The sequence below is a fragment of the Botrytis sinoallii genome, assembly GCF_014898435.1.
Source record: "Botrytis sinoallii strain Bc 23 chromosome Unknown BSIN_003, whole genome shotgun sequence".
Lineage (NCBI taxonomy): Eukaryota > Fungi > Ascomycota > Leotiomycetes > Helotiales > Sclerotiniaceae > Botrytis > Botrytis sinoallii.
The window spans coordinates 867,930-887,097 of record NW_024066030.1 but is presented as its reverse complement, the minus strand read 5'-3'; the positions used below and the strand labels follow the sequence as shown (position 1 = coordinate 887,097).

The 19,168-nt window shown below is 42.6% G+C and overlaps 8 protein-coding genes across 8 annotated transcripts; 3 read left to right on the top strand and 5 right to left on the bottom strand.

Annotated features, from left to right (window-relative positions):
* Positions 1 to 357: 357 nt before the first annotated feature.
* Positions 358 to 3,339, bottom strand: EAF02_002030 (uncharacterized protein; the record flags this gene model as incomplete). The annotated part of the gene is made up of 3 exons (XM_038898078.1): positions 358 to 501; positions 604 to 2,884; positions 2,981 to 3,339. The coding sequence occupies 3 exons, from the start codon at positions 3,337 to 3,339 to the stop codon at positions 358 to 360; spliced, it is 2,784 nt and encodes a 927-aa protein (XP_038761770.1).
* Positions 3,340 to 6,510: 3,171 nt separating this feature from the next.
* On the bottom strand, positions 6,511 to 7,431 carry EAF02_002029 (uncharacterized protein; the record flags this gene model as incomplete). Its single annotated transcript, XM_038898077.1, has 1 exon — positions 6,511 to 7,431. One exon carries the CDS (start codon positions 7,429 to 7,431, stop codon positions 6,511 to 6,513), a length of 921 nt encoding a protein of 306 aa, XP_038761769.1.
* A 664-nt stretch (positions 7,432 to 8,095) lies between these two features.
* Positions 8,096 to 8,896, bottom strand: EAF02_002028 (uncharacterized protein; the record flags this gene model as incomplete). Its single annotated transcript, XM_038898076.1, has 3 exons — positions 8,096 to 8,317; positions 8,403 to 8,737; positions 8,800 to 8,896. 3 exons carry the CDS (start codon positions 8,894 to 8,896, stop codon positions 8,096 to 8,098), a joined length of 654 nt encoding a protein of 217 aa, XP_038761768.1.
* Positions 8,897 to 9,056: 160 nt separating this feature from the next.
* EAF02_002027 (uncharacterized protein) lies at positions 9,057 to 10,528 on the top strand. The gene is made up of 2 exons (XM_038898075.1): positions 9,057 to 9,271; positions 9,330 to 10,528. The coding sequence occupies exons 1-2, from the start codon at positions 9,116 to 9,118 to the stop codon at positions 9,732 to 9,734; spliced, it is 561 nt and encodes a 186-aa protein (XP_038761767.1). The 5' UTR covers positions 9,057 to 9,115; the 3' UTR covers positions 9,735 to 10,528.
* Positions 10,529 to 10,600: 72 nt separating this feature from the next.
* Positions 10,601 to 11,882, bottom strand: EAF02_002026 (uncharacterized protein; the record flags this gene model as incomplete). The annotated part of the gene is made up of 2 exons (XM_038898074.1): positions 10,601 to 11,548; positions 11,709 to 11,882. The coding sequence occupies 2 exons, from the start codon at positions 11,880 to 11,882 to the stop codon at positions 10,601 to 10,603; spliced, it is 1,122 nt and encodes a 373-aa protein (XP_038761766.1).
* A 1,119-nt stretch (positions 11,883 to 13,001) lies between these two features.
* Positions 13,002 to 14,147, top strand: EAF02_002025 (uncharacterized protein; the record flags this gene model as incomplete). The annotated part of the gene is made up of 5 exons (XM_038898073.1): positions 13,002 to 13,041; positions 13,117 to 13,153; positions 13,230 to 13,867; positions 13,928 to 14,092; positions 14,143 to 14,147. 5 exons carry the CDS (start codon positions 13,002 to 13,004, stop codon positions 14,145 to 14,147), a joined length of 885 nt encoding a protein of 294 aa, XP_038761765.1.
* Positions 14,148 to 15,613: 1,466 nt separating this feature from the next.
* On the top strand, positions 15,614 to 16,444 carry EAF02_002024 (uncharacterized protein; the record flags this gene model as incomplete). The annotated part of the gene is made up of 2 exons (XM_038898072.1): positions 15,614 to 15,639; positions 15,697 to 16,444. 2 exons carry the CDS (start codon positions 15,614 to 15,616, stop codon positions 16,442 to 16,444), a joined length of 774 nt encoding a protein of 257 aa, XP_038761764.1.
* A 1,575-nt stretch (positions 16,445 to 18,019) lies between these two features.
* Positions 18,020 to 18,352, bottom strand: EAF02_002023 (uncharacterized protein; the record flags this gene model as incomplete). The annotated part of the gene is made up of 2 exons (XM_038898071.1): positions 18,020 to 18,085; positions 18,230 to 18,352. The coding sequence occupies 2 exons, from the start codon at positions 18,350 to 18,352 to the stop codon at positions 18,020 to 18,022; spliced, it is 189 nt and encodes a 62-aa protein (XP_038761763.1).
* Between the last annotated feature and the right edge of the window lie 816 nt (positions 18,353 to 19,168).

Below are 19,168 nucleotides of genomic sequence, written 5' to 3'. Positions count from 1 at the left end.
TGAAAGTCGATGTAAATTTATTTGTGTAATAGACTCCCTACTCCTCTCTCTCTCCCCGTCGAAACCCCTACAAATCTTTCCGTTTGAGTCTCAACCTTCCTTTCCTCATTGACACACCGACAATCAGACTCTATTCCATACATCACCATCACCAACCCAGCACTCAATTCCTCTCGCATGATCCGAGTGTGCAATATATTACACGTATACAACATGCTTCACTCAATCATCAAGCCACGCACCAAGCAAGTACTTATGTGAAATATTTATGTGTCTTCAATATCATATCATACACCCATTACTTCCTCGCTCCCATCTCATTGTATTCCTATTTCCATTTCCATCCATAACATCCCCTCATTCTACTTTCTCCACCACCAACTTCAATATCTCCTCGATGCCCTTGCCCGCATTCTTCGGATCCTTCGCTACCGCCTGCCAATACTCCCCGTGGCGAGGTTCGCTCAGTATACATTTCTGTATCACGTCTGCTCGTTTTTCCTATTGAATCATGTTAGTCTTGATCTACATCTCAAACACAACCACGCCATCGAGTCGCCTATTCTCATTTCCACGTCTAGAGTTAGGGGAGTGGAGACTTACTTCAGTACCATGCTGCAATAGAAACTTGTAATACCAAGCCCACGTATCACCCAAATCACTATCTAGCAAAATAGCCTTCTCGAACCAATTCTGCGCTTTTTCCAATCTTCTCTCGCCCCAGAAAATACGGGCAATAGTGACGAAAAGAATTGGATCGTTGTCGACTTTCTTGATAGCTTCCAATGCCCTTGGTTTCCTTTGTGTACGTGCTTCAAGATTCCAAATCGATTCTGTGTATAATAATCCACTGTTGGGTACTTCTTGGAGAGCTTTTGCCATCATGATTTTAGCCTGCGCAGTGTTGTTTGCGCGTCGTTCAACTCTCACAGATTCCGTCCATAATTCTGGTGATTTGGGGACTGCCAACCGGGCTCTGTCGAGGACACTACGTGCTTTAACGACCATACCAGCTCGCTCTTCGAGTCGTGAATATAGTAACCAGAGCGGAACAGATTTTGGACATGCTTTTGTACCTGTACTGTAAGCTTCACGAGCTTGTGGCATTTTACCTTCGCCTTCGTAAATTTGACCTTTCATCATCCACAATTTGGCTGCACTGGGGAAGAGATTTAATCCTTGATTGGCGAGATCCAGAGCTGCGTCAATATTACCTAACTGTCTTTCGTATGCAACACTCTTTGTCCATACACGATCAGTTGGGGCTTCTTGTCGTGCCGTCTTGAGAAGTTCTCGTGCTTGTTCTGGTTGGTTGTTTTCTGCCTCTAGTTTCACGGCCGCCAGCCAAATCTCCTCGTTATTTGGATTCTGGTTGAATGCTTTACCGAGGACTCTTCGTGCGTTATCGACTTCACCGGCTAGCCACTTCTCCTTTGCTAACATCATCCACAGCACTTCACTGGTAGGGCGTGCTTCGACAGCCTTCTCGAGTAATTGCCACAAAGCTTCCTTGGTACCATGGTTCTTTTCCAGGTCTGCAGCTGCAAGCCAAAGCTTTGTGCTAGTCACAAATACTCGAAGTGCATAAGCATAAATAGCACGAGCAGTTTCATATTTCCCACGGTTGATGCTAGCTTTTGCATCCTCCATCCAAATGTCTTTTCTATCATCATCTTCGTCCAGTCCCCATCCAAGTGTTTCACGAATGATGTTACCACAAGTCAGAACTGCTCCCTCTTCCTCACACTTTTCTGCTTCAGTAATCCAGTCTTCTCTTTTTAACATGGCAGACTCCTTCGCCAAAGCTTTAACAGCACGGTTCATGACATTTATTTTAGACGCTGTGCCCATTTGCTCACCAAGACGGGCAGCAGCTATCCAAATTTCATGAGAAGTAGGTATAGCTTTGCGAGCCTTATTAAGGACCTTTTGTGCATTTTCGGATGTTTCTAACCTTGCAAGCGCTAACCACAACTCAACTGAAAGGGGAATGATCTCGGTGGCTTTTGCAAGAAGCAGACGTGCATCACTGGGATCTTCCTCGAGATTGACAGCTTCTTTCCAGAGATTCACAGATTGAGGAATGTGATCTAACGCGTGCCTAATGACTCGTTTCTTGGCTCTGGGTTCTGATTCCAATTTCATCGATTCAACCCATAACCGCACTGAACGATCGTTATTTCTAATGGCATTTGCGGCAATAATCTTTGCGTTGTGGTTGTCATTTAATCGAATGTTCTCCAGCCAGATATCCTCGCTCTTAGGACAATACTCACAACCACGTGCGATGATATTACGTGCCGCTACAGTTTTTCCTGCAAGCTCTTCGACACGAGCAGCTGCAATCCATCCTGGAGCATGCTTTGGATTCGTTTTGATAACAGACTCCAGCAGAGTTCGTACACGGACGATATCACCAACTTGGGTTTCTCCCTCGTTAATTTGGGATTTGGCTAAACTTGTAAGATATCCTTTCGGGTCGATATTGGTCGCACTGCCAGACATTGAGTCGGTGCCTTGAGACGCTTGATCGAGTTTTACTTTGAGTACTTTATCTCTCGCCGCTCCAATATCCGCAAAATTGGTCATAGTTCCATCAGGTCCATCACCTGCTGCACTTTCTCCTCCATCATCCATTACAGTGGTCCCCAACTCAGTTGTGTCCCGAGCTCCAGCAATAACACTATCGGGGACTGCATAAAACCTCTTTCTCAATTCTTGCTTGCTTCGTCGATTTTTGCCAGTCAAATCACCCACTTCCGGTAAGTTTGCCCAATCTTCATCACTGACTGTTCCTAATGCTCGTTTCAGGTCCGCGAATTGTTGTTGAATTTTGGGATTATTGCGTTCGTATTCTTCCCTTTCTGCTTTTTCTCGTGCTTCCCTGTAGGTAAACTCGTCGGTAATCTGCTCATCTATTTTCATATGATAAACCAAATGCATTGGAGGATGGGGACTCGAAATAAATGGGGAGACAAACCTTCTAATTTTCCGCCTTCTATCCATCTTCTCATCCACTTCCTGGTAGATCCTATCTGCTTCATCATCGTCCTTGTCATAAACGCCACCTGAAAATAACCCAACTTCATTGTCCGGATCCTGGAAGCGCTCATCGTCCTCCTCATCATCTTTCTTTTCTGTAGCTCCGTATGCTGTAGGAGCTGCTTGACCGAGTTGAGCAGCGCGCTTTGCAAGAGCCTCTTTGATTTGATCTTCACTTGGTCCATCTCGCGCAGGACCTAAATCAGATCGTGTTGTAAATCCTGTCGCTCCTCGACCTAAACCAGCGACATAATTTTCTGGCGCCTTTTGACTGAGGAAATCGCGTCGACCAGACATAATTGCGAATGTTATTGTATTAAAAATCCAAGGTTCAAAGCATTGAAATAATGAAACCTCGAGAAAAGATGCAAGGCTGAGAGTAAATAAATATATCAATCCCCGACAGCCTAGCGATTGAGTAGCAGCCGTTTTGAAGTATTTATGTAATCATTGCGGATCCACTTGCGCACGGTCCATATGGCTCACAACTTCAGTAGATTCAGACCTCGCTTGGTAACTTACTTTCTTTGCCTCTTCCTTCTGTGTGAAAGCAACTATAGTAATACTTTCTTAGTTATATTTGAGTAAGAGTTTAGTAAAAGAAGACATAGTATCGACTCTCTTCTCCTTAGGGAATATTCTCTAAGCTTGAAGATCTGCGCAGTCGATTATCTTGGCCTTGGGAAGTCTCCTTGGATCATTGGGAACCGCAGTCAAAGACATTGTCACACATAGTTATCTCAAAGTTATACTCATGGCTTCAAAGCACAGAAGACTGACGCCTGGCACTTCATAGTTGGTATCCAAGGTTTTCGTTTCTGTATAGAGGTTTGGTTCATGTAAGCTGGTTCTATCCCACTAGGCCACCCTGACTTCTTGCATTTTTAAATGAGTAATATAAGGTAGGACACTAACGCAGGCTCCTGTTTTTTGAATTAGAAAGTCGGTATATTTAGTATGTCATCTCTAATTCTATTTTCTACAAGTGTAGAAAGTTTTTCAGTGGAACTATTACGTTTCACGTTCTAGAATCACGCAAACCAAAGACAAACACTACCTCGATGCACATATAACTATGCGTATTGTGCATACTGATTTCATAAAGCTTAAGACCCTTGAACAAACAAAACTTTAGGTTGGGACTTTGGTTGAGGATTGGCAAAGGCATCGAAAGTGGCGATTATCTTCGCTCATCTAAACCCCTCCGTTTGTATGGTACGGGATTCTAGAATTGCTCTCCCGAGTATAATACTCCCTTGGAAGTACAGTACAAATCGTGATCTCAAAAGTATAAAACATCATGTTGCTACATGGTTTCCTACCTTGCTCATGTTCCCAATAGCAGTGAGAGCCTTCATAGCATAAATGAATCGCCTGGGCTACAATTCTTGCATTGTGGAACGAAGCCTCCGAATTTCCAAATCTCTACGCCATCAATTGTGTTTTGGAACTTCCATCGCAAGTATAGAAGCTCAAATATGACTTGGTGTGTCTGCGTAGATTCTATACATAAACGGCAAATCGAGGACACTATGAGTCCTGTCTCCTTAAATTTAAACCAAATCGAATCTTCATTATGAAATCTTAAATAATACGCCCAAAATATAGCTTGTCTTTTATAAATTCTATAGTAATATATAAAAATCTGGCGTACACTGCGCGGGTGCTTGCTTAAATTTCGTACTGTCGAACTTGATTTCATCGTTTGCTCTACCTAAGACCCAAATGACCAAACTGAGCCTCGTAATTCTCCCTTAACAAGCGTTTCGCTACCGCTGCTTTATATTTTTCAGAGGCTGAAACCCTCAAAACAAACACATTTTGTGGTCTAGCTGTCTAATTCACCGCTCGAGTCAAAATAGAATTCACAATTTAAGCTAACAGTTGCCACAGAATGCAGACAGCCATCCGCCACCCCTTCGTATGATTATAAACACCTATCATAATTTACGAGATCACATTTAGCAAAGGATGATTTGAGAAATCGAATCATTCGACTTCAGTGGTCGCATAGACTAGAAAATTAGCAACTTAGCAATTTATAAGACGTCATATAGACCAGCAATTGATACTCGATCGCATAGATCGGAGCAAATGGGCGCTTGGAATAGTTGTTCACCAATTCGAACGTATGTATAACTCCTTCCTCCCGAATACGACAGCTAGACCACCACATTTTTTTGCACCTCTTTTGTCTTCACAAGAACTGTGTTTTGACAATCAACATCAAAATTCTCTGGGCCCATTTATTAAAGTTCGGTAATCTTTGCCGTATATTCTGAGAAGAAGTAAATTTTGAGATTTTCAATTTGGACTTAAGAAGAGGCGGGATAGTATCAGAATTGATTAGAATATTGCTAGTGACTGAAAATGAACCTACGGATTTCTTGTGAAATTTAATGACATTTTCTCTTTCTGACGATCAAAATCGACCGATCATTGCAATAAGAAGCCACAATTGAAGCCTCAAATTTCCCCCTCATTGAAGCTCACATCTTCTATACACTGCATAACTTGCACTGTCGTCCAATCTTTTCCACTCCTCTGTGTATAATTTACCCGGAATAGGTACATAATCAGAAAAATCGGACACTCATGACTGAGATATCAACTTGTTTTCATTTCCAATAGAACTATCTCGATAACATAAGCTGATCACTCATAACTACAGATAGTTTTTTCTTACTCAACCACGCTATTTGGCATACACGAATACAATTATCCATATCTTTCAGGTCCGAACCTCACACTCATATAAGTGTTGCCTGCCCGGTATCCCAATAATTCAGACGAGATATCCTCGGTTTTATTTCCTGATCTGCACGAGCTAGATCACAGGCATCTCAGTTTCTTTAGGAAATATTATGTTGTATATCCATCAAATTGTTCCGTGATTCTCAAGAAAAAGCTTCTCCGAACTCGGTTTCAACGCAGTCATGAACATTATTTTAGTTTATCTACCTATTATTAGTCGTCGAGATATCCCCTGTTCTATGGATGTATTTCAGTTTTTCGCTTATTTCTCAAGCAATAAAAGTTACAGAAGAGACTTGCTATAATATTAAAAAGGCTCCTTTGCATTCTTCTGCGAGACTCCAAAGGAAGCCCCTGTAAATCAGGGTTTGACACCGAATTCCTTCTTGCACAAGTTTCTCTCATCAACTATTGGGATATTGTGGAGTTTGTAAAAATCCTCGATTGTTCGTAAGAGATTGGCCAACTGCTTTCTCGGCTGGCGATTTTCAAGGGACAATCTCACATTTTGCAACATTCAAAATCACAAGTTTATGTGATAAATACATGTATGGTCTGTCAGTATCACTACTAATACTTATATTATAGAGCGGGGAGTTTTGCTATTTAAAGAGGGACATTATGTTGTCGTGACAGAACAGTTTTGTGGGGCGAGGTCCCACCTCCTTTCCCACTTCCGCCAAATCTCTACACCATCTAATACAACTGGAAACCTCATAGATACCTCCAGTAGATCTTCCTATTGGCCTCGGCAGCCGCCATCAACTCTGGCATCAATTTTCTTTCTTCCCATTCTGCAATCATTCTATCCTTGTATTTCCAAAGGGGATAAGTAGATTTACTAAAAGTCTTAAAATCATCAAGGTAAGCGAGGTCGCAAGCCTCAGTTAACTCCTTGGCTTTCTCACACAATCTATCGTCAGCTGTGGAAAATAAATCCGGTGCCTTTAATGCGCCATCCTCCTCAACGGTGGCGCTTCTTCGATATGCCGCCTCTACATAGTTTATTCGGGCTTTGACCTCTCGAATCGTCTCCAGCCACTCTTTGAATACCGGTGGAAATGTGTCCGGCATGAGACGACTAAAAACCAATCCATGGGCTTCCAAAGTATACTGTACTTTGTATTCCTCATCACAACTTTCGTCCATGATCAACAAAGTTTTGGCGTCGTCCTTAGAAATTCCAAACGTAGCGTCGAAGATAATTTCCAACTGCTGGAATTTATTGGCTTGGCGGATTGAGTTTGGTAAGAAAACTTTGAAGGACTGTCTGCGTTCCATCTCCATAGCATCTAGTTGCGACTGTTGTTTCCTAAGTACAGTTCCCTTCTCCTTCACCATTCTGAAATACATTGATCTCAACCTAATCAACTCTAGCATGTTTACTTGTTCCGTTAAAAGACGTTTTTCCTCGAGCTCCTTCTCGATTTTACCAATCATCTTCATTGACTCTTCATAATCGATGCTGTGTGTGGGAATTAAATCATTGGCGAGGTCAGAATTTGATACATTGGGGTCGTTGGCAGTAGAATAATTCCGAAGAGTACGGGGAGTTCTCGTATTAAGAGCCATGAAAGGTCTTTTGAAAGGTTGTCGGCCCCATTTTAGTAAAAAGGAAGGACGTGAGAGACGCATTTTGGGTTAGGCCGATTGAAGGTAAGGTGGATGGATGAGTTTGTATAGAATGGAGTTTAAAGTGTTTGAATAAATTGTAAGAAACTTGAAATGTATTTGGAAGAGTTGGTTTAGAGACTTTAGTATCGATAATTAGTGTGTTGGAGTAATGGCGATGTTTTGTTTGTACGGCTTCCGACTTCAAGGATACCTACCTGAGCACCTGTTCAGGCGTATGGCCTAATCATTAAGGCAGAAGTATGAGCTCCCATGTCTGCATTCATACACTTGCAGAGCCGAATATTGATAAAATTTTGTTAGATCGTTATTGAATTTTTATGTATATCCATCGAAACACATCTCACGGCGCTCATGTAGTATGAAGAAATCAGCCCCCTCGCGAACGCATACTGTCCAACTCGAGAACTCTCGAGTCGGCGTGACAGTGGCAACTTCGCCAGTTGTAACGTCAAACAAACAGCTAATGGCATGATAGTAACTTCACGGAAACGGGCCTCCCCCCTTCATTTCCAGTAGTACTTAGTTGATGTGGCTTATTCCGCGACCGGAACTGATACAGGCTTAATTTTGACATCATTGCGGCAAACTCCGATCCACTAGGCATGTCTGCGACCAAGTCGACATATATTATACATTCCTTCATTTCTGCCATCCTGCAAATACCCTACACCAATGTACCTCGTTTGTAATTATCGTTCATCTCAGCCTTCTCCCTCGCCTTGTAAAGAACCTCTGGATGTCTATGCACACTCGGCATCATACCCAAACCAATAGATCTCCTAATTGCCTTGGCAATTTTTCTCTGATTAACCGGTCTCAATCCCGTTTCCTTACTTCCTCTAATCCTTCCCATCGGCGTTACATATTCTGACATGATTGAGAAATTCTGAAACATCCATTAGTCCTACTCAAGCTTCTCTCAAAAATGGCCATATCATTCTACTTTCTCAATCCAAGAAAGAAAAACTAACCTTGTAACTCCCCGTAGCTATAGGGTCAAAAGCAACCACATCAAAAACATCCCTCGTAACCTTTCCTCTCTTCTTCCATTTCGCCATTTCTATCCCACTCAAATCATGTGGCGCATACACATCTCCAGCTCTCCATCTTCTATGTATTTGTTTTGTCAGAGCTGATTTCGAAACATTGTCTTCGTATTCCTGAGCCGCAGTTTGCTGCACCCTAGAATTGGCTAATAATGCCTTGCGTCGCTCGTGGCTCTTCTCTTGAGCTTTGTTTACAAGAGACATCAGACTATCATAACCTATCGTTTCTGAGGGGGATGTGTCGGATCTTGGAGGAAGTTCTGCGAGGAGCATTAGCAATTTGCTTCATGGTGGAGATATTTTTGAATGATAATTGACATACCAGCCGACATAATCCTACTGGTTGAAAATCGCATTCCAAGGAGCGGCGATGAGACCGCATTGCGCGCGGCATTTAAACATTGTAGTCGAGGAGGCATGGTTGCTATACTTGAACGATTCAATATCAGGACCACTTGGTGTTGCTCAATCCCAAAATCTTGAAGTCCAAAGCGGGCCGAAATCCCGCATCGGAGCTGGTTATTCCGATGACCCGCAAAAATTTATTTTGATATCTACAATGGAATAATGATAGACATCAGACATTCGCGCCAGACATAACATCTTTCAACTCTTTCAACTGAACTCAATTTCACAATATGGTTCGTAAACTTAAGCATCATGAGCAGAAGCTCCTCCGAAAAGTGGACTTCACAACCTACGCATCGGATAACAATCATCGAGATGCGGCTGTGATACGAAGATATGCGATCCAAAAACCTGGGGATTATCAAAAATACAATAGACTTTGCGGTGTAAGTTTCTAGTTCCTATGGCAGGAACCATCAAATACTAATATATAAATATGAATAGTCTCTCCGTCAACTCGCCCACAAACTCACACTCTTACCTCCCGATTCTCAAGTCCGTCTAAAGCATGAACAGCTCCTCCTCTCTAAACTTCACGATATGGGAATTCTCCCCTCCACCGCTTCCACTTCCAAACTTTCCTCTGTTGAATCGCACGTTACTGTTTCCGCATTCTGTCGAAGACGTTTACCGGTTGTAATGACAAGATTAAGAATGGCAGAGACAGTACAGGCTGCGAATAAGATTATCGAGCAAGGACATGTTAGAGTGGGTACGGAAACTATCACAGACACGGCATTTTTAGTTACGAGAAGCATGGAAGATTTCGTTACTTGGGTGGATGGCTCGAAGATCAAGAGGAATATCTTGAAATACAGAGAGAAATTGGACGATTTTGATTTGTTATAGAGGATCCGAGACGGAGGTTGTGCATGGTTGGAGTTTTGGTCGTGGGAAAATTTGCTTTGCTTGGAGTTTGGGGGTTGATGAATCCATTTGAGATGAATGCCTTGAGAAAATTCATGGATAAAATAAGATGTAAAGTATGATAAGAGACTAATGATTTCGAAGGTCCCAAATTTCTGGAAATAGGGTGCGGGTTAGCTTGATTATCAAAATCGTGTCAAGATAGATGAAAGCAGGATCACAATGGAAAGTCTTGAAATTAGAGGATATGGAGGATAGATGGTCTCATGATTGGTTTTTCAACTTGAACAGCGATATAGGAAAGGCTATGAAGGAGCATCTTTCATGGGAATCTCAAGCTTAACCATCTTTCGGCGGGCGATAACCGATTTATCACAACCATGATCAATACTATCATGATTTCTGCAGATAGTCACGCTCATTCCTCAGTTATACACAATAGTCAACTTATCAGATTCTCTGGTCAAAGTTCACCAAAAAGCAGTCTTCTGCTATCAGATACAGTTGCAGAAACCTAGGTAGCTCCATCATCTGATATCATTTCAAATTTCTTGTCAATCATTTTCACTTGCATTTGTGAGGGCACTCTTCTATTCACATTCTAATGCCATAATGGCAAGTGTCATCTATACTATCAGTACATTCGAAGCTTTTAGCTTTTCAAGCAAATCGCTCAAACAACAGCAAGCTTTGAAAAGCACATCACTTCCCCATAACAAAGTCATGAATATTTGAAATTCTTGCGCTTGTTTGCCTTCGTTACACTAGAGCTTGCCACAATAAATGTGAAATAATCTTCGAATACACACGTACTGCGAATCTCCCATATTTTTTTTGATACAAACTTTCTACTCAAAAGCCTCAGCACAACCACTTGCAACACTCTGAATCCGATTCGCATTCACATGACGTAGAGAAGTCGGCATGTTATTCGCAAAAAACGGTACACCATCTCCGGCGCGGGCATTCAGTACCTGCGATCCAACGTCCATAGTTGTGCTTGATGGAGATGCACTCGTTGCAGAAGTTGTAGTCATACTCGTCGAAGCAGCATCGGAAACACCGTAATAAGTCTTGGTCGGATAAAAATTAGGTTCTTGAATGTAAATCGTCTCGCCACAAAGAGTTTCCACAGCGACGAATTCTCCGGTCGTGAGGGCACTGGCGGGAATAGTAACACCGGCAACTGTGGTATTGCATATCGTGGATGTAGATGTGGATGTGGTGACCGTGGTATTTAGTGTCCAGGAGGCGGAGATACCATACCAGGTCTTGGTGGGATAGAAATTGGGCTCTTGAATGTAGATTGTTTCCTCGCAGAGAACTTCCACTGCGACGTATTCGCCGGTTGTGAGAGCACTAGCGGGGATTGTTACGCCTGCAATGGCGGGGTTGCATGATGTTGTTGTGGCGGCAATTTGTTGTTTGTCTTCGATGATGGGTGTTAGGATCAGTGTTGGGGTTGAGTCTGTTGATGCTGATGCAGATAAAGATGCAGGAGTCTCGGTGAAAGAATCTTCGGATGAAGAAGCAGAAGCAGAAGCAGAAGCCGGAGCATCAGTAAAAGAAACTTCAGACGAAGAAGCATCAACCTGCGTGCTCGCAGCAGGGAAACCAGAGGTAGGAAAACTATATGGTGTATTCCCAAATGTGCTAGTCACAGCAACATCTCCAGCTGCGTAGGAGCTGGAGCTGGAACTGGAGCGTGTGGGCTCCGGTACGCCCCATTCAGTGGCGGGGAAATTGTTGGGTTCTTGGATGTAGATGGTTTGGCTTGAGAGGATGACGATACCGGCCTGTTGGGTTGGTGTTAGGATTAGTGATTGTGTTTTTCTTGGAAGGCTGATCGAGTGGCTAGTTTGAGTGATTCGGGGCTGAGGAAATTGGTGATAGGGTGATGTGGAAAGAGAAGGGTAAGATCAAATAATCATGTTAGGAAGGAAGTCTAGGACTTACTTGTTCACCAGTCGTCAAAGCAGAAGTAGCAATTGTAGTAAAGAGACCAAAAAGACCTGATATTCTCACTCCTGTAGCTTCTTCCTCGCTGCGCTTGATAGGATTTCCAGACACAATGATAAAGAGAAAGGACAGGATTGTCAAAAAGTTGATTGTAGGGAAGGGAACAAACATTTTGAAAGAGTGATGTGTGGTTGGTTTGAGTGTTTTGTTTGTAGGGTATCGTTGTGTGTGAAGGGGGAGTTGGACTGTGAGAAGATAGATGAGAGCAAAGAAAGGGGAAAACAAAGAATGATAAAACTACTTACCAGGAAACATTCAAGAGAGATCCCGAACATTCATTGACTCCGCCACTTTTTTCCAAGTTTCCTTCAAACCTCTTTCTCGTGTCTCTTTTCCAAAGTGAATGTTATAGATAGGAAATGAGAAGATGGATATCAGATCATGATACCTCCAAGAGTAGAATCATCACTCCGAAGACCGAAGACCGAGAAGTGAATCTGTAGGTGACTAGAAAGTTTGTGATGAATGTATACAGTTATGTGGTTTGTTGGTTTGATGAATGTATTGATGATGGTTTCTAGATGAAGAGCAAATAGTAAATGTTTAATAAGAAATAGAATCAGAGAGTAGACAGACAATCTTTGTTAATATTATCTTCTTGAATACCTCAATTTGGCTCATCATCAAATCTGAAAAAACTATTTAGTTCATACAGATACCTCTCCAAGTGAAAAACTCAGCATCATTATATACTACTCATTCATTCATCTCATTAGTATCCTTACTAGTCAGTTATCATATAGCAATATCAAACTACCCCCTCATCCAATGCTCTACTTCACCATTTTCCCCTCTCTAATATTCGAGATACTCCGAGGTCAATCTAATACCAACCAAAACAAATCTAATTTCGGCTTCGGCTTCGGGTTGTCTCTTCTGTCAAGTAATCAAACCCCTCAAAGTACCAATCTTAGCTACTGTAGAAATGTCATGAGAAGCGGGGAAGCTTGTTCACAAATGTTTATATATACCCCCTCAATACCTACCTATGTTTCTCTCCTTCTGTATTAGAAAACACTTCTTCTTTCTCTAGATACATTGTTTCTACTATCCATTTCGAAACACTCATTTCTTTGTAAGATACTACTGAGCTCTCTGTATCATATCATACTATACACTTTGCTTGTACTTCAAGTTTGATAAAGTTTATTGCACTTTCAACTTCCGATATCTTTGTATTATTGTATCTCCATACGAAGCAAAGAATAAACTACATACACAACTATCAAAATGGATCGTCAAGGAGATGGTTCGGCGAAGCGCAGTCGCAGTATGTATAACTCCTGATACCCTTCGAAACTTACCTGCTGTAGTAGCATCTTCACTTGACTAACACATTCTACAGATAGGGATTCAAGAGAATCTCAAAGAGAAGCCACTGGGTATGTTGATTCTCTCTCCCTCTCTCCCTCTCTCCCCTCCCTCATCCCCATACCCATCCAAACTAACAAACCCCAGCATACCCCTCCCTCTCTCCCCTCAACCCCCAACTCGCCAAAACCCCCCAATCACAACCACAACAACCACAGCTAGAACAACCACAACAAACACAACAGCCACACCCCACACCACCCCAGCTCCCCCACAACCCCGGCACCCCATCCCCCCACCAATCCACCCCCCCTTCTACCCCTACACCCCCCAACTCAACCCACCCGTCTCCACCCCAGAAAGCCTCTTCAACGGCAGAAACCTCCCCACCCTCACAACTCTCCCCATCGCCGACCTTTACCAACCGGGAGGAACCTCCTACGCTCCACAACCAGGAATCTCCAGTGGCTCATCCCTAGGAGCCGGAACCGGCGCTTCCCACGCGATTCCCGTTGGCGGTGCTGGAGAAATGCAAGCATCCGGCACATCTTCCACGGGTGGATTTCCTGGCGCAAAAGGAAAATATGCTCTCAAAAAGCGGGAGTCCAACACCAATCGATCGGCAACTACATCGAAGCCGTATATTGTCAAACCCAAGGCAAAATCTTCCGGGGGGGAATCCTCCCGGGTGTCCAAGTCCAAGAAACCCGCAGAGTCCTCGGGCACAGCAACACCCGTTGCAGAGGATCTCAACGATTATGTGGATACCATGTTTGATGCCTTGAGTAAATCCCTCTTATTTCCTTAATCATCTTTAGAGACTTGCTAATACAATTGTGATATAGCTGGCGCGATTGCGGGTCTGAATGGGGTCGCACAGGATATCCGTGATGTACGAATTGAGGAGGAGCGGAGAATACAGGCGAGAGCAGATGCTGCTGCTGCTGCTGCTGGAAGAGGAGATCTTGTGGACGAAGAGGATGAGGATGAAAATGAGGAAGAAGAAGAAAGTATGTAATCTGATTATGTTGCGATTATTGACTTTGCTAATATACTCTAGACTGATTCACGTCCTGATTTTTCTGCTCTCGTGACTAGTTGTCCTGAATTGACGCCTTGATATCAGGTCAACTTTTGGTCAAAGAGCAGAGGAGATAGAAGTGAAGGGAGTGGCCTTCTACGAATCAGACTGTTCGATCGCCTCTCGGCAGGATGGTGTTCAAATAATGTACATAAAGAACAGATGTAACTTCACATGTCCTCCTGTACTGACGGGATGAGGTCCAAGGATTGTGGTTCCAGAGTTCTGAGAACTTCGGTGGCTCTAGCGCGCTTTTGGATGTATACTTCTGGGTACCCAAAAAATGGCATATATGGTTGAATACTACAATTCTATTTGAAGACGGATTCCTAGGAGTATGGGGGTCGGATTAGATACTTTTGGAACCTCTTGAGATGCTTCCGGGATGGGAAGTTTTGGTTTTATGATAGAAATTATCAATGGTTGATTACCGTATTCGATGGTTTCGTGAAGATAAAAATAATGTGCCACTTGAGTGATAGCTTGCCTGCAAAGACAATGATTGACACCATCGTTATTGTAAAAAACGATACTTTCAAGTCTCTTGAATTCAAACAGCATTCTGAGTTGAAAACAATTCGAAATGATATGTAAGCCGGTTAATAGTCGATGGCAATCTAAACATCCCATGGTACCATTATCTATTGCAGTCTGCCAAACAAGCAATCTTTTGATACAGTTGAGTGATTGAACGGAACAGGTTATTCACCCATCATCACCATCATTTTCCCTATCCCCAAATCCCCGCAAAACAACTCAAACCCAACACTTGAAGATATCACTCCTGAGAACAACTACATTCGAGTAACAGCTAACAAGCCGCGAGAAATTACATATCATCCGCAGATAGCAAAAAGGAAAGTCCTTCTACTCCAGCCTCGAATTCTCACCAACTAAACAAGAACATTCCTAATTTGCAGCGAACTTTCGCATTGTAAAAGGAGGAAACCAATAGAACAGAATATTTAGGAAATTAGAAGCAAAAGAATATGACCCTTTGACTACAGTGCATTATCCCCCTCCTCTCCAGATCTCAAAATGAAAATAGCAGCATGAGTCACTAAGTATTTGATTGAGATTCACCTTTCTTAGTCTAACAAGCAATGAACTCGCGGAACATGAATAGACTCTCTATGTGATGTAATGAGAGCACAATCAACCTTTCAATAGACCCTCACAACGAATGAATGAAAGATGTAAAGAAACTACCAACTATGGTCTATAAATGACATCTATGTCCAACCTCAAAAATCGAAATTGCAAAACTTCAGAGACGATCATCATGAATACTCCTAGTAATGTAACCTCTGGCTACTATTGCGAAATAGATAGATTCAGATGCTTGAAATGTGGGCACGATGATTACCACCACAGATACCGGTGCGAAACACATTTGGTTGGGGATGCTTATTGTAGAGAAGCGATACCCATGATCACACCTGATAGGAATATGTATTGTAGGGAATGCACAAGAGAGTAAGTTTTCAGTCTTTCCACGTTTCCTAGACCATGACTAAAAGAAAACATCTGCAGCGATGATCTGGATATAGGTAACCAAGATCGTATGTCACTGGAAAAACTACCAGCAACTCGATATGTACCCGTCAGCAGTAACATCACACAAGGAGGAACGGCGGCACTTCAGCCTATGTCTACCAATGTTTTGCAATCACCGGGTCCTGCCAATTCGAACGTGTCATCGGGAGGGTGGAACGAGCCTGGAGGTTTTCCACTTTCGACGTTAAACTCACAATCCTCAGCTCATGTATCTCCAGATCAAGATCTCGCGACAGCATCACTAGCGTTTCAAAATTCCTCCTCAGCACAGCCATCGTTGGAGAATAGCAACACAATCACAGCACCACCACCAACACTAGCACCAACGCTAGCACCAACGCTAGCGACAGAACCAACACCACCATCAACACCACCACCGGAACTAACACCACCATTAACACCAGCACCCGAGCCATCACCAGGACCATCACCAGGACCAGGACCATCACCGAACCCAGGACCAGTATCAGCATCCGCACCAACACTAGCACCAGTATCAGGACCAGTATCAGCACCAGCACCAACACTAGCACCAGTATCAGCACCAGCACCAGGACCATCAACAACACCAGGACCAGTATCAGCACCAGCACCAGGACCATCAACAACACCAGGACCATCACCAAACCCAGGACCAGTATCAGCACCAGCACCAACACCACAACCAGCAGTACGACAACCCGGAATCTGGGAGCGACTCCGTCGCTGGTGCTGTTGCCAATGAAAAAGGAAAGATGTAGATAACCTTGCATTAAAAGCAAACAAATGTTGAGATTCATGGATTGCTGTGGTATGGTATTCATCTCGATACGATACTTTGAGTGCAGATAGATATGAAATATGAAATATGAAATTGAATACCTACCTACCTAAATATTGTGCTGTGAGATTTTCGGTAGAGATGTGAGATGTGAGATGTGAGATGTGAGATTGAGATTGAAACTAGATATCTCGTAACCTTAGTGAAGAGTAGAAATCGTTTGGTGTTTACTGAAATGGATAGCCGTAGTATTCTTTTGCTCGGGATATCCATTGTTTAGAAGTACCTACCTATATTGGATTGATTGTTAGTCTTAAGGTTATTTAGTGACTCGATTTAAGATGTTAAACTATTCTATTTGGCGTACGGATTAATACTTGATTTTATGGTGTTTTCCCAGGCTACAATGTGGTACTTGATCGGTTGGTGGTGGTGATCCCATCCAAAGACGTTAAATGAGTATCGTTATTTAACCGCGCTTTTGTGAATCGGCGTTGGGGAGCTAGCTCATTGACTTCAAGGAGATAGAATTTCACGTCGGTGATTTGTTGCGACGAGTGTTATGTTTTATGATATGATTACATACCAGAAGGTGCATCTTTTGGAATCAGGATGCACATGGATGCTATATTGTTTGGTTTAGATTTATGCGTTTTAACATAGATGAGAATGTCAGACTATACTTCATACTCAGTGATATGAGATAAGTCAGCCATCATGTGCTTGAGAATAGTAGAAGTCTGTCTGAACGGTTCCGTTGTAATCTTACGAGAAGCAATAGAAAACGCAATACCGGTAACCTTATTACTTGATAGTAGAGAAAGAATTATGAATGAAATCAATTACATATCGATAGAGATTTGCATAAGATACTTTGTATTTCTGGAGAGCTACTCGAGTATCCATAAATAATATATCGATGAGCTATACTATCTCAACCTGATTGTATCGCGTGTAATCATACCTACCCAGACCAGACATCAAACATAATATATTCCACGAGGATGAGTGGAGACGGTTTGAATTTCCTTTCGTAAGCAATACCATATCCAACCAATCAGATATCCTCCCACCACCATCGTCCCACAGCAGCAAACACAGCCAGCTTTGAAAGTTGAAACCCAAAGATCCGAGACGATCTCGAGGTTAAACCAGCCAGCCTTATATTCTTAAACTGATCGACTTCCTAAATAAACTCACAGAATTGGGCGCTGTAGATCGAAAAGCCTAATCGCCTTGACTTGCATGGATGGCGTGCAGGCTGGACTTTGTGATCTGTGGTTTCTACTCGGTCTTTACTGATGGTCTCGTTTTTGGAAAGTTTACTGGTGAATATACTGTAGTTCATCTAGAATGATCGTAAGATATGAAGAGAGTACATTAACGCCCATGACGATTTTGACCGCTGATGTGGCGGTTAAGGTAAGACTAGGTAGGTCCACGGGTAGGTAGGTATCTGGTTGTATCTAACGGGGCGTCGTGGTGATAAATGAATGCGAACATCCGTTATCTCGTGGCGCAGTATTGTGAGTTGAGTCTTTAACCATCTACCGAGATGGTTTGTAACTTCACATGCCCAGGTGCGGCTCTGTTGACGGCTGAGGTCTAGTAGATGGTGTGCTAAGTATCTAGCTTGTGTCATTAGTATGTATACCCGATCAACCCGCGGGAACTACGAAAACTAGTTACACATCAATATGACTGACGATTAGAAGTTTGGATGGAATTGTTTCATTGTTTATTGTGAACCTTATTTGTGATTGTTGAATGTTGATTGTTGATTGTAGAATGTCCCGAAGATACGAGTGCGTCATCGTCATTCATTCGCTTTGCTAACCTTACGCCAACTTTCCACGCTGCATAGTTGGTCATTTTTGTCATTTTTTACAAGGATACGCCCCTCCAGCTCTCAGGCCAGGGCGAGTAGATAAAAGGTGCCGATCTGGTATAATAATACCTACCTCTTATAATATGTGCGAAACTGTTGAAGAATGGGTGGAAGGAACATTGAGAGGTTGGGGAATAAAGAGATTAAAGAGATTAAAGATAATAATAATAATAATCATAATATGACAAGTTAACTAATGAATATAAATACAAGATTATGACTAAATTCCTTCATATTTACCTACCTGGGTAATTATTGAGTAGACGCTTATTTACCAGAAGAAATGCGAGATCTTACTATATACCTAGTATCTACCTACACCTTCACCTCTACCCAACATCTCAACAATTCTAAACTGTATCAGTCAAGTCTCAGAAAAGCTTTATGAGACAGACAAGACAATAAGTATCACAAGGCCCAGCATGGGACCGCACACAAACTTCGAATTGCTTCCTTTTCCTCAAATACTGTACCTAGGCCGTCACGCTTCCTTGGATGATCCAAAACCTAATCCCAGCGCTACGAGGGTTGTTTTTCTTCACCAGCTCGCCAGATCCAACACTCCAAGGTTCCCCGTGGTTGAGATGGGTACCCAAAGAGATTTTGTGAGTAGACGCCCGAGAGATGGTGGTGAGATCGTGGTGATTCCATGCTGCACAGTAAATTGCTTGCTTTGGTTCTTTCGTTGAGTAAAAGTTGAGTGTGTGATTGGTGCATTCAAGCAGCGAAAAAGCTTGGACTCCGCCCAATTCATATATGTACACTGACGCAAATTTCCAATCCACTTCCACTTTCATCCG

Coding starts and splice junctions, on each gene's coding strand:
- EAF02_002027 (XM_038898075.1), top strand. CDS start 9,116: ATGGTTCGTAAACTTAAGCATCATGAGCAGAAGCTCCTCCGAAAAGTG. Junction 9,272..9,329: donor AATACAATAGACTTTGCGGT/GTAAGTTTCTAG, acceptor AAATATGAATAG/TCTCTCCGTCAACTCGCCCA.